Raw genomic sequence first — 13,989 nt, forward strand, 5'->3', positions numbered from 1 at the left:
AGAAAGGTGTATTGGGATTTTGATTGAATGTAGAGGTTAATTAAGGGAGAAGTGATACTACTAATCTAACATATTCTTTTTTTTCTTTTTCTTTCTTCCTTTTTTTTTTTTTTTTATTTAAAGACAGTCTTCCTCTGTCGTCCAGGCTGGAATGCAGTGCAGTGATGCAAATTTGGCTCACTGCAGCCTCTGCCTTCTGTGTTCAAGTGATTCTTCTTCTGCCTCAGCCTCCCGAGTAGCTGGGATTACAGGTGTGCGCCCCCATGTCTGGCTAGCTTTTGTATTTTTAGTAGAGATGGGGTTTCACCATGTTGGCCAGCCTGGTCTCGAACTCCTGACCTCAAGTGATCTACCTGCCTCAGCCTTCCAAAGTGCTGGAATTACAGGTGTGAGCCATTGCACCTGGCCCTAATGTAACATATTCAAGAGCAAGATTGCTTTCTCTATTTATTTGTCTAAAAAGGAAAAAAAAAAAAAAAGAAATCCCTAGCTAGGCGTGGTGGCACATGCCTGTAGTCCCAGCTACTTGGAAGGCTGAGGCAGGAGAATCGCTTGAACCTGGGAGGCGGAGGTTGTGGTGAGCTGAGATCGTGCCATTGCACTCCAGCCTGGGCAACAAGAGTGAAACTCTGTCTCAAAAAACAAAAAAATCCCACACAGTAGAGTTTTTAATTACTCTTATCAGTGGGATTTTTTCATTCTTAGGTGTTTACATGAGAAAGCTTTTGTCTTCAAGTATATTAATTTTGTACCAGCACACCTTATGAATTCATACCGATAATAGTTTTTCAGTCGATTCTCTTGTATTTCCTAGATATAGCATATGCAAATAAGTTTAATTTCCTTCAAGTAATAATTATATCTTCTATTTCATCATCTTACCTAATTACACTGGCTGGCATTTGTCACACAATCCTATAATAATAGTATTAATGGCCATTCTTAATTTTGACTTTAGAGAGAATACTTCTAATGTTTTACCTTAGGTTTAATAGATGTCTTTTTGTTATAAAGTGATAACTGACATCATTCTCATATCCCAAAACACATGTTCTGACATGAACTGGTTTAAGATTGCATATACTTGAGTATTTTTTAAACAGCTTTATTGAGATAAAGCTATTATTAAATCTACCCTTTAAAATGTACATTTCAGTGGTTTTTTAGTAGATTCAGAGTTCTGTAACTATTATCACTAATTAGAACATTTTCGTCACCCCAAAAAGAAACCCTATACCTATTGGTAATCACTCTCCTCTCCCCGCTTCCTTCATCCCCTAGCAACCACTAATCTACCTTCTGTCTGTGTGGATTTGCTTGTTCCTGACGTTTCATATAAATGGAATCCTATAACGTGGTCTTTCGTGTCTGGCTCCTTTCACTTAGCATATTGTTTTCAAGGTCATCCATGTTTTAGCGTGTATCCTATTTATTTAATTTGTTAACTGTTAAAATATCTATCCCAATTTGACTCAAAAGTTTGCTTTAAATCAAAAGTAGGCGTTCAGTTTCAACTTTTCAGCATCTGTTGAGAATATCAGGCGTTTTTTTTTTTTTGACCTATTAATTTGGGCCATTATTTGGCTCCATCCTTGAATTCTAGAGTACCCATACTGTGCCAAGGTCTGTGGTGTGTGTGTGTGTGTGTGTACATGTACATGGATGTGCTTTTTTTTTTTTTTTTTTTACATGACGGATCATATTTGCGGATACTTGACTTGGGATTCATAATTAACCAAGTTTGTAATTTGGTTAAATTATTTTTGTTAGGTTTTTCTTTTTTTTTTTTTTTTTGATACAGAGTCTCACTCTGTTGCCCAGGCTGGAGTGCAATGGCACGATCTTGGCTCACTGCAACCTCTGCCTCCTGGGTTCAAGTGATTCTCGTGCCTCAGCCTCCCGAGTAGCTGGGACTACAGGCGCGAGCAACCACGCCCAGCCAAGTTTTGTATTTTTAGTAGAGATGGGGTTTCACCATGTTGGCCAGGCTGGTCTCGAACTCCTGACCTCAGGTGATCCACCCACCTCAGCCTTCCAAAGTGCTGGGATTACAGGCATTAGTCACCGTGCCCGGCCGCCTAGCTAATTTTTAAAATTATTTTGTCAAGATGGAGTCTAGCTATTTTGTCCAGGCTGGTCTTGAACTCCTTGCTGCAAGTGATCTCCTGCCTTGGCTTCCCAAAGCGCTGGGATTACGGGTGTGAGCCACTGTGCCCAGGCCCCCTCTTTAAAAAAAAAAAAAAAAAAAAAAAAAATTCATGACGATCGGGTTTTCTTTTATTGAGTTGATGCTGGTAATTTACATTTTCCGTCACTGTGCTAGTGTAGAATTCTAGACCATTTTCATACAAGTTGTTTTCTTTTTTTCTGTCTGTTTTTTTTTCTTATTTCAAATTATATATGTTTGTGCTTTCTCCCAGTTTCTTCCCCTCTTTTAGATTATTATCTTGTATTTTATTGTCTTCCCAACCCCCTGGAAAAAGCTTGGTTTGGAGATTTTTTTGGGGTAAAAATTAGCTGGCTCCCTAGCTTTGCTCCAGAGAATGGTCATGAAATTAATGGTTGCTGATACTCAACCTGGAGCATGCCTGTTGTTGGTCTTGTGAGAAGCAGGCGTATTTCAAACCTGCCCCTGCATTGCCCAGCTTGTTCTTTTCTTTTATTATTTTTTTAATGATTAAAGGATTTATTAAATTCCATGTGCAAAACACATTGCTGATTGCATTAGCAAAAGATCAATGTAAAAATACCCCACAATTCTGGAACTGTCCATTTAAAATATTTGTTCTAGTTGTTGAAAGGCCCAGTGTTATATTCTTGCCAGTGCTTAAGGTATACAGAGAATACTGTAAGTGTTAACACTGAGTTTACAGAACCTCATAGGCCGAAAGTAATGTATTTAGGAAAAGCAATAATAGTAAGTATGCATTCATGTAGGTGAGATATAGTATGGTCAATATGGGTCAAATTACAGCGTTGGTGATCAGTGACAAGGGAGTTGGCAAGACAATTATGTTAAGAAAGATCATAGTTTAAGAATATTTAGGGCTGGGCGCGGTGCCTCACACCTGTAATCCCAGCACTTTGGGAGGCTGAGGCGGGTGGATCACCTGAGGTCAGGAGTTCGAAACCAGCCTGGCCAACGTGGTGAAACCCTGTCTCTACTAGTAAAAAACACAAAAAATTAGCCAGGCGTGGTGGTGCATGCCTGTAAATGCCAGCTACTTTTGGGAGGCTGAGGTAGGAGAATTGCTTGAACCTGGGAGGCGGAGATTGCAGTGAGCTGAGATCGCGATGTTGCACTCCAGCCTGGGCAACAAGAGTGAAACTCCGTCTCAAAAAAAAAAAAAAAATATTTAGAGTGTTTTCAAAACTGTAAACCTGCAAGGCATGATTTTTACAACTAGTTACCAGAAAATGAACGAAAGCACATAATTAGCTTGAATAAAGTAACATGAAAGCGAGACTGCACTAATTTAAAAAAACCCCAAATCCTAATACAGTATCAGAAAAATATTTTCTTTTCTTTCTTTTTTTTTTTTGAGACAGAGTCTCGCTCTATCACCAGGCTGGAGTGCAGTGGCACGAATTTGGCTCACTGCAACCTTTGCCTCCTGAGTTCAAGCAGTTCCCCTGCCTCAGCCTCCTGAGTAGCTGGGACTACAGGCACGTGCCACCACGCCTGGCTAATTTTTTGTATTGTAGTAGAGACAGGGTTTCACTATCTTGGCCAGGATGTTCTCGATCTCCTGACCTTGTGATCCGCCAGCCTCGGCCTCCCAAAGTGCTGGGATTATAGGCATGAGCCACCACGCCCGGCCAGAAAGATTTTCTAATACAAGGAGACATATTGCTCATTGAGAAGGGGTTTGATAAGAAAAGAACTTACTAAGTTAACAACTATGTTAATGACTAGTTCAGAGATAAATTAAATGCCCAATTTTGGGAAAGGTAGCAGGTGCAAGAAAAAGGAAATGTATAAGAAAACAGTTTCTGATACTTAAACCTTTCTTCATCATATACTGCATTTGACAGAAATTAACCTTTTAAAAATTTTACCTAGGATGGTTTTATTTCATTTATTCCATGTACAATGTAGTCTAAATCTCCACTTGATAGCATGTCAGAATCCTGTCTTCATGCTTTGATTACATCAAGTGTTTCTCACACTGCTCGAACTAAGTCTGCAACTAAAGGTAGAATACTTCAGTAGAGGAAACGTGAATAGAATTTCTTTTCAGAATTTCAGCAAAAACTAATAAGCTATTTTAAAGTTTTTCACTATGAAATAAAAGAGTGATCCAAAGAGTTGAGTTGTTTTACTCATTCCATTATGATATATGGTAGAATGTTATGGAATGAGCATGGATATTGCTAAATTATTGAATGCATTAAATGGCAGTACTTTATTAAGGAGGCTGTACTGCTTTAAATATCTGAAAACTAGTTAGAATGTGTGCATTTCCTCACATCAAGCTAAGCCTTAAAAACAAAAGCATTTAAAACTAGTGTTTGTAGCTCATTGGTACAAGTAGGTTCAGAGAGTATTGTGTCAACTCTTAATCTGAGCAGGAATAGAAGCTTTGAGAAAATAGGCTTTAAGAAGGTTTGTTATTTTACAGCCAAGTTTTAATAGATTGTGAAAGTTTGGACTCTTAGATTTTAAACAAACAAAACCTTGAAATTACTGATTGGCTCAGCGTGGTTTTATGGAAAAACTAATACAAAAACTTGGCCTTGACTATTTGAGCAAAGCCTACAAAAGTTCCAGATGGGACAGGGCAAGGAAGGATGGGGCTCTATTTACAACAGCAGATATTTTCTTTTCCTCTTCTTGACGTGGAGTAGGCAGGGCTATTTGAAAATAAAATATTCTTTTCTTAGAGAATGGAACTTGAATTACAGTTATTAGATTAATATCGATTATATACATTTTCTCTTTTCCTTTTAGACTAGTTGATCTGTTAAGTGTTGATAGTTGTTGTAACCTTCCCCTACTATTGATTTTTTTTATTACTGTCTCATAGGTTCTTTTGCTTTTTTTATATTTACATATTTCCATGCTGTTTTATTTGGCACATAAAAATGCATAATGACTTCAAATTCAACATAGACTAGAGAACACACACACTTATTTTTTCTTCCTTCTAAAATCACATAAAGAATATAAAAACAAATCCAGAGAAACAAGAAAACCTCAGTGGTATGAATCAGAATATGATGAATTTTTGGTTGAATAAAGCAATTGGAAATCAATTAATGTCAAAACCCAAGAGAGCTTAGTGAACGTGTGACCTTATTCAGAAAGTAGAAGGGACCAGCCAAGAATTGGCATCCTGCAGTACCACCAACATCAAAAGCAGGGAGGCACTTGGAGATAGAACAAGCCATGAGTACAGCCAGATAATTAAAGCCATGGAAAGCTAAGCCATTTACCTATTAGTATAGGTGCCCGTAATGGTTTTCCTGCTGGGATAATGCCCAAAATTCAGCTCTCTGAATTGCTTGTTTGTCCATAGGAAATTCCAAAGTGAGTGCTGTATAGCAAGAAAGATAGGGGCAGTAGTTTAGGTAGCTTGTGGCTATCCTGAAGGATATTGAACCTCCAGCACCTGGAAGATGGGATACTCTTCCACCATTAAAGGAGAACCTGGCTGGTTACATGGCTTCTTTCTCGCCTATGGACTCATTCTAGATAGGACTCCTGTGATCTGAATTTAAGTTTATTGTTGGGCAAACAGGAATTATCACTTGGGCTGAAGAAGTTCACCCCAGCAGTCAGAATATAACTCTAGTCTGGACCCTCATCTACAAGTAGGAATAGACAACCAGGAAGAACCATGCTTTTCAGGAGAACCAGCAGTTTAAAAGAGAGGCACCAAATTCAACTAACTGAATAATGAAACACCAGAGGAGACAGTTTATATAGGGTACAGAATGAACTTTAAATCCACAGAGAGATTTGGGAAGATATCGTGTCCACCCAAAAAAGAAAAGATTGCTATGGAAAAGAAACTATTGGAATTAAAATATGAACTTTTAAAGAAAAATTCAGTAGATGGGGTGGAGATCAAATTAGCTAGCTTAGAAGAAAGAATTCAGGGATTCTCTGAGAGTGTAGTAGAAAGACAAAGAAAATCTGAGAGAAAAGTTAAAGCAATATAGAAGCTAGATTTAGTAGCCTTTTTACATCCTGTAATAAATGCTAGTAAGAATGAACAGAGAAAATGGAGGAAAGTATAGAAACAACAAGAAACTTTCCTAAGTTCTAGAAGGGCGTAAGTCTTTTGATTGAAAGGCCCCACATGGTCTGCATGTGAGAAGAGAACTTGTTAAGAGTGGTAGCAGTGAGAATAAAGAGGAAGTGATAAGTATAAGAGTTACTGGCTTTGAGATGAATTTAATTTAAGGGCTGATAGAGTCAGAGAAGAGAAATATGACTCCAGATTTGAAAATGAGGTATCTGGAGAAATGATGGCTAACATTGAACAACATGGGGGAAAAATTAGGAAAGAAATGCAGCTTAAGAGAGAAGATATTAATTAGGCCTTAAATATAAGTTTTCACCAGTTCTGATTTCCCTCTAAGACAAATTGTTATAGACACATTTGCCTTTGTTTGCCTTTCCTGCAGCTTAAGCATTCCTTCTACCATGTATAATAAAATTTAGTTCTCTGAGTGTGACTTAGTGAGAAGAATTAGAGTTGAGTCATAGAATTAACAGGCAGTGAGGTTTTGGGAGACCTAAAGCAGAAAAGTGATTTTTATATGCATATTAGCTGCAAAAAGCAAAGTGAATAAATAAGAATCCTGTTAACTTGCCCAAGAGGGAGATCACAGAAGTATCTAAGCATCAAAAGATATAAAACAAATAAATTATATCTGTGATCCCTAATTTAAGATAAAATGCCATTGCTATACCTGTTAACTTTTATTGCTTTATTATATATTTTATTTATAATTACCTTCTTCTAGGATGATATTGCTTTATTTTAAAGAATGGAAGGACATTTTTGTGAATTTCCTGGGTTCTCCCAGCCCATTATTTCCCTCAAAACTATACGTTTTTCTTTTCTTTCTTTTTTTCTTTTTTTTTTTTTTTAACTTTCTGTCCTCACAGTCTGTTCCCAAAAACTATGTTTTTCCACTGTGAATTATTTTCAGGATCATGATTCTCGTAACTGGGAAGGGAATATCTTACTGAGTTTGAGGTGTTAGTAGAGTCCCAGAAATACCTTGAGGGTGTTTGATAGTAAGACTAAATGTTAGTACTTGTTCACCCAAATTCTGAGATTCTTGGTTCTCTGAACCATCCTGCTTATTTGTCTTTAGGTTCAACTGATCTCTGGGCTTGGTTTGTACTACAAAGGCATGGACACCGCCAGTTACATTATCACGTACCTTCTTCCACCCTTCCTTTATCATATCTGAGAACTCCTCTGAGGAGGTTCTGTTCTGAGAACAGTTTCATTCTGATTGTCAAAGGGAGTTAGTATTCTAACTCCAGAGGGGTTACAAAGTTGAGGTATAGTCATCTCTGTTTAGAATGTTTGAATTTTTGTAATGACAAAACCGAAGGGAAAATGACCAGGCAAAACAATAGTTTGTTGAATAATTACTGCTCACTTAAGATGAGATGAGCGGGCACCCCCATGTAGGCCAGAATATCTATTAGGAAATGCACGTGATGTAAAAGGATGGGAAGAAAGCAAATCAGTCTGTTAATGGTAGCTTGGGTTAATACTGCAGAGCCTTTGAGTATTGAGGAACTGCTGAAGTGTTCAGAGCAGGGAAGTGGTATGATCAAAGCAGTGCTTCAGGAGGGTTAATTTGCCTACAGATTGCAGAAATGCCTCAATACTTGGCACCAGCCCTTACGTGTAGTATTAGGGTTTCTAGTCATTTGTTGTGGGAGTGGCAGAAAGGAGCAAGGCCAGTCCAGAGGCTATTTTCATCCCCCAGGGATCAGGAAATATGAAGCTGAGTGGGAATGCTAACTAGGAATTAAAAAAAAAAAAAAAGATTCTTGAGAAGTTGAGAATTGACAAGATCTGGCAATCTGACTGTGAGCAGAGAAGAAGAAAAAGGCCATAGTGGTCATATCAGGAGAAGGCTGGGTTTTATCCGGATGAGAATATTCAACAGTCTGTTGGACATGTTGGGATGATTGTAGGAATCATTGTTGTAGAAATAGTAGTTGAAACCATGGGAATAAAGAGAAAGCAGAAGAGGAGAGGGTTGAGCACACACCTGGGCTGAGCCGCAGTAAGGGGTGAGGGGAGGGTGAGCAGCCAGCAGTTAAGAAGAGGGAAGAGAACTAGAAGTCACTTAAAGCAACAGAGGAAGGAGAGCACTTCACAAATTAGGGAGTTGATTGTTTAATAGAAATGCCAAGGAGGATGAATGCCAAGAAAAGTTGTTCTGCAAGTTGAGAATCCGTAGAGCTGATGGGATTGGGTTTATGTAGGGAAATTTGTGCGGTGAGGGGCTTAAATACCTTAATGTATCCCCTTTATTGCCTTCTTAATTGGCTTGCTTTAATGTCATAGTGTTTCATAATGCTTAGAATTTTTTTTTTTTTTTGAGACAGAGTCTCGCTCTGTCGCCCAGGCTGGAGTGCAGTGGCGCAATCTTGGCTCACTGCAACCTCCACCTCCCGGATTCAAGTAGTTCTCCCTGCCTCAACCTCCTGAGTAGCTGGGATTACAGGCACCCACCACCACGCCTGGCTAATTTTTGTATTTTTAGTAGCAATGGGGTTGCGCCATGTTGGCCAGGCTGGTCTCGAACTCCTGACCTCAGGTGATCCACCCGTCTCAGCCTCCCAAAGTGCTGGGATTACAGATGTGAGCCACCACGTCCAGCCAATGCTTAGAAGATTAATTTACGTTTATCATTTTTAAAAGGGGGAAAAGGTATTCTATAGCCAGAGGTGGTTTTGCGGGAGTAGGGCAGTAATAACTTTTTCAGAGCATGTATACTTTCTGTTTTTCATTTGCTTTAATTTTTTTTCTTTAATTTTTTTTTTTTTTTTTTTTTTTTTTTTTTTTTGAGACGGAGTGTTGCTCTATGGCCCAGGCTGGAGTGCAATGGCATGATCTTGGCTCATTGCAACCTCCGTATCCCGGGTTCAAGCGACTCTCCTGCCTCAGCCTCCTGAGTAGCTGGGATTACAGGCATGCGCCACCATACCCTGCTAATTTTTTTGTATCTTAGTAGAGGAGGGGTTTCGCCGTGTTGGCTAGGCTGGTCTCGAACGCCTGACCTCAGGTGATCTACCCACCTCGGCCTCCCACGGTGCTGGCATTACAGGCGTTAGCCACCATGCCCAGCCCATTTACTTTTATTTGAAACAGTTTGAATAAATAACATGAAACATGCTATTTCTTAAAAATGAGTAGAATATATCTCAGAGTTGATATGTTGAGAATTCCTTTTATGAATGTTAATTTTCTCAATTAACATTTAATGGATATTTCCATTACTATTCCATGTTAATGGATTTTTTTAAGGACTATATATGTAATTTAGTATCTGTAAGTAAGACATATATAAATAATCATAATATGACAAACCAGTACAATAAGAGAAGAATAGAGTGCTGTGGAAATTTCAGAGGGAAAAATTGTTTCCAGCTTTCTCTTTTTTTTGTGGGGAAGGAGATTTAGAGGGAAAGATCAAAGCAGAGATAATGGGGGAAAGGGGTTCCAGGTAGAAGGATCCCTGAATCAAATATGAAGTTGGGGTTTTATGGGGATGTTGAGCATTTTTGTTTGGCTGAACTTTGTGTGGGTGGGGGCCGTGTGTTTGTGTACATGCTGACAGTGGTAGAGGGAAGTGCTTGAAGGAAAGTTAGGGGAGATGATGATGGGAAGGTAGTTTGGGGCCAGAACTTAGAAGATGACAGGTGTTTGAATTTTATTTAGAGGGAGCAAGAAGCCATTAAACATTTTTGAACAGAGGAATGATGTCACCTAGCTTTAGAAAAATGACTTGTGTTTCTGTTAATTGAAATTTTAATAAGCATGTAGTACTTATAAAATCAGCAAAAAAAGTGGTAAAGGTGAAAATCATTGGTTAGAGTTCTTTTTGTCAGAAGTTTTTGGCTTAAGTAGAAAAGGGAGAATTAAGGCCATTGGAATGTCTTACAAGAATTCAAGGCAGGAATATAGCTGGACCTCAGATAGGTCTAGAACCAGGAGCTAAAGAGCTGTCTCCCCTCCCTGCTTACTCTATTCTGTTACTCAAGGCACTCACAGTCTAAGCCAGAGTTGCAAAATGACTTTTCTCAGCTCTTATGTTCCAGCCACCAGGACAGAGAGAGAGAAAGAGAGAGAGAGAGAGAGAGGCAGACAGACAGACAGACACTGATTCTTGCTCATGGTTTTGGATTCTCAGGGATAGGACTTTGATTTTATTGTGCTTAAAGATGAACTTATTGTTTACCGCTTTATAGCTAGTGCCAATCAACTGTGGCCAGGAGAATATAAATACACTATGGGAATTTACTTCTCTAGATGAGAGGGTTAGTTAAGAGAGGTTAGGCAGAATCCCAAGGGTTGTTTACTACAGTTATGCACTTTGAATTTTTATCGTTGTGTAATCTACTGGTTGGAAGTTAGTAGACTAATTACATATAGAGAATATGAAAATTGTGCAAAAATTTCCCCCAGTAAGCTACAGAATGTATTTTAAGTTGAATCTTAACAAAACTGGTTACCCTTGTGGGAACATGGGGTGTTACAGACTGAGGACACAAGAGTGCTGGGGTCTTAAAAGCGTTCTATATTTTGATCAGGGTAGTGATTACAAAAGTTTATGTATGTATCAGAATTCATCAAGATGTGTGCACTTGATAGACGTAAGCAATACATTTATTGCTTCAACTTAAAAAGAAGTCCAGGCAAAGTTGACTTGTTTATCTGCCCTGCTTTGTCATATAGATGCCCATTTATCATTGTAAATCAAGTAAGTTCTATTTTACTTTAGATAGGTAAGTTTTTGATACACATTTATCTTTCACATAATTTGAGTGTCTCAGAAATGAAACTATCATGATGGCATTTAATACCTGATATGAAAAAACTAATGGCTTTGGTTTACTTTTTTCCCTGATTTAGGAGCTGTGACTGATGAGAATTAAAGGCCATGGATGAAGATGGGCTTGAATTACAACAAGAGCCAAACTCATTTTTTGATGCAACAGGTATAACTACTTGAATTGTTCCACTTCCCATCTACCAGATTTGGAGTTGGTTGTCATCAATGAATTGCTAGAACTCTCACATTGATCATTCACAGGTTATCTTGTTATCCTGTCAAAATTCACAGATGTTACGGTGAGCGCATTATTATTACCCTCCTCAAAGATGTGGCTCCCTCACAACCAACTCTCATATTCTTGTCAGTAACAGCAGCAATATCAAACCTTAGTTTTATCTTCAGTTATGAAGATAATATCTTGCCAAGTTATGTCCCTAATTCCTGTTGTTTTTCCCTTTGAAAATATTCCTTGTTAGCTTTGTTTGGACCTTTGTTTAAAAAAAGAAAAAGAAAAAATATTCTTTATTTACATCTGCTCTTCTTCATCCTAGTGCCTACCACATAGACAGGCTCTACGTCTCATTCTTAGTCTGGAAATAACTTTTGCATTATTTTCCTTATCCTTAGTCTCTCTTATCTAGCCTGCTGATCAGAGTACTCACTGTAAAATAACATGTGGATCCTGTCATTTCTCTATTCTCTTAATACCCAGCAGATAAAGAAGGTCTCCCACATTGACCCTGTCCTATTTTTATAACTCTCTCTCTCACAAGTTCCCAAAAAGAGACTTCTGCTTCAGGAAGATGGAGTCTTCACTCCCCATAGTGTACAAGGAAAAATTATACTCAGGAAGTTCTAAAAATAGGAAAAAAACAGTATTAGAAAACATGTATTTCAGATTACCCATGGTTATAATTATATAACGTTGTAAAGTGGTTACACTTGCGTTTTGGGTTTTTTTGTTTTCAGACAGGGTCTTGTTCTGTCACCCAGGCTGGAGCACAGTGGCGCCATCTGGGTCCACTGCAACCTCCGCCTCCCAGGCTCAAGTGATCTGCTCAGCTTCCCGAGTAACTGGGGCTACAGGTGTGTGCCGCAATGTCTGGCTAACTTTTGTATTTTTTTTTTTTTTGGGTAGTGACGGGGTTTTGCCACGTTGTCCAGGCTGGTCTTGAACCCGTGGGCTCATGTGATCTGCCTGCCTCGGTCTCCTATAAGTATTGGAATTACAGGCGTGAGCCACCATGCCTGGCCTATACTTGGTTTTATAACGTAAAAGGGATTTGAGGCCAGACACGATGGCTCGCACATGTAATCCCAGCACTTTGGGAGGCTGAGGTGGGTGGATCACTTGAGGCCAGGAGTTCAAGACCAACCTGGCCAACATGGTGAAACCCCGTCTCTACTAAAAATACAAAAAAATTATCTGGGTGTGGTGGTGCACACTTGTAATCCCAGCTACTCGGGAGGCTGAGGCATGAGAATCGGTTGAATCTGGGAGGCGGAGGTTGCAGTGAGCTGAGATCGCACCACTGTACTCCAGTCTGGGTGATAGCACGAGACGCGGTCTCAAAAGAGAAAAAAAAAAATAAATAAAATAAAAGGGTTTTATATCACACCAGGTAGCTACCCTTATTATAAATAAAATGCTAATAAGTTTTCCATTGGACTGTAAATGATCAGATTGTAGTATATTAAAGAAATAGCAATCAACTTTATCAGGAAATTAAATGTCAGTGATTTTAAATTAAAAATTTTTTTTTTTTTTTGAGACGGAGTCTTACTCTGTCACCAGACTGGAGTGCAGTGGCATGATCTCGGCTCACTGCAACCTCTGTCTCCTGAGTTCAAGTGATTCTCCTACCTCAGCCTCCCGAGTAGCTGGGACTACAGGTGTGCACCACCACGCCCAGCTAATTTTTTTGTATTTTTAGTAGAACGGGGTTTCACCATGTTGGCTAGGATGGTCTCGATCTGTTGACCTCGTGATTCGCCTGCCTCGGCCTCCCAAAGTGCTGGGATTACAGGGGTGAGCCACCGCACCTGGCCCTAAAATTTTCTTTTTATTATTATTTTATTTTTCTTTTAGAGGCAGGGTCTCACCCTGTTGCCTGGGCTAGAGTACGGTGGCATGATTATAGCTCATTGTAACTTCAGACTCCTGTGCCCAAGGGATCCTCCTACCTCAGCCTTCTGATTACCTTGGACTACAGATGTGCGCCATCAAGCCCAGCTAATTTTATTTTTTGTGGAGACGGGGTCTCGCTGTGTTGCCCAGGCTGGTCTCGAACAAGTGCTCCTCCCACCTTGGCCTCTCATGGTGCTGGGATTACAGGTGTGAGCCACTGTGCTCGGTCAAATTTTAAAATTTTCTTGAATCTCTAAATCCAGTGGGGATGTGTGTGTGTTTCTTAACAACTTGGGATACTCTTTTAACTCGTTTGGTAATTTCAATTTGATAATGATAAATGTAAGGTTTATAATTCTTTCTTCCTTGGAACGTGAAATATAAGTAATATACTTGAAAGAGACTAAACTCTTTGGAGAAAAATGTGCAGTGTTTGTTCACTTAATCTTGCCACAGGCAAACCTAGGTAATGGACTAAGTGGTAGATTGAAGGGCTATTGCGTTTTAGTCTTGATTGATAACACTTAATGGTATTTGTTTATCTTTGAGCAAGTCACTTAATCTGCCAGGGCCTCCGTTTTCATATGTCATAATAATAATGAAACCTCTCATTACAGTTTTTCAGAACACTTCCCATACATTCCCATTTGATCATCACCACAGTCCTGTGAGGTATGCATGGCAGATACTACTGTCCTCATTTTACTGATGAGGAAACTGAAACTCAGAGGTTAAATGACTTGCCCAAGGTCACAAAACTAATAAGTGTCCTACCCTGATGTACTCTCTGATTTAGATTTTGGTTTTTTTTTGGTTTT

The 13,989-nt window shown here is 39.1% G+C and overlaps 1 protein-coding gene across 30 annotated transcripts in view; it reads left to right on the top strand.

Annotated features, from left to right (window-relative positions):
• ZFX (zinc finger protein X-linked) overlaps positions 1-13,989 on the top strand; it is a 65,410-nt gene that overhangs the window by 12,467 nt on the left and 38,954 nt on the right. For 8 of the 30 annotated variants that reach the window (XM_016943486.4, XM_016943480.4, XM_016943478.4 and 5 more), the window contains 2 exons: positions 11,121-11,206; positions 12,013-12,129. The exons of 1 other annotated variant lie outside the window; for it this stretch is intronic. In XM_016943486.4, the coding sequence (XP_016798975.1) occupies positions 11,149-11,206; positions 12,013-12,129 (175 nt within the window). In that variant the 5' untranslated portion in view covers positions 11,121-11,148. Of the gene's footprint in view, positions 1-123; positions 252-11,120; positions 11,207-11,318; positions 11,340-12,012; positions 12,130-13,788; positions 13,844-13,989 lie in introns of those variants that run through there. 21 more of the 30 variants (XM_063804098.1, XM_016943494.3, XM_063804095.1 and 18 more) reach the window with 8 other exon arrangements.

The sequence above is a fragment of the Pan troglodytes genome, chromosome X (genome assembly GCF_028858775.2).
Source record: "Pan troglodytes isolate AG18354 chromosome X, NHGRI_mPanTro3-v2.0_pri, whole genome shotgun sequence".
Lineage (NCBI taxonomy): Eukaryota > Metazoa > Chordata > Mammalia > Primates > Hominidae > Pan > Pan troglodytes.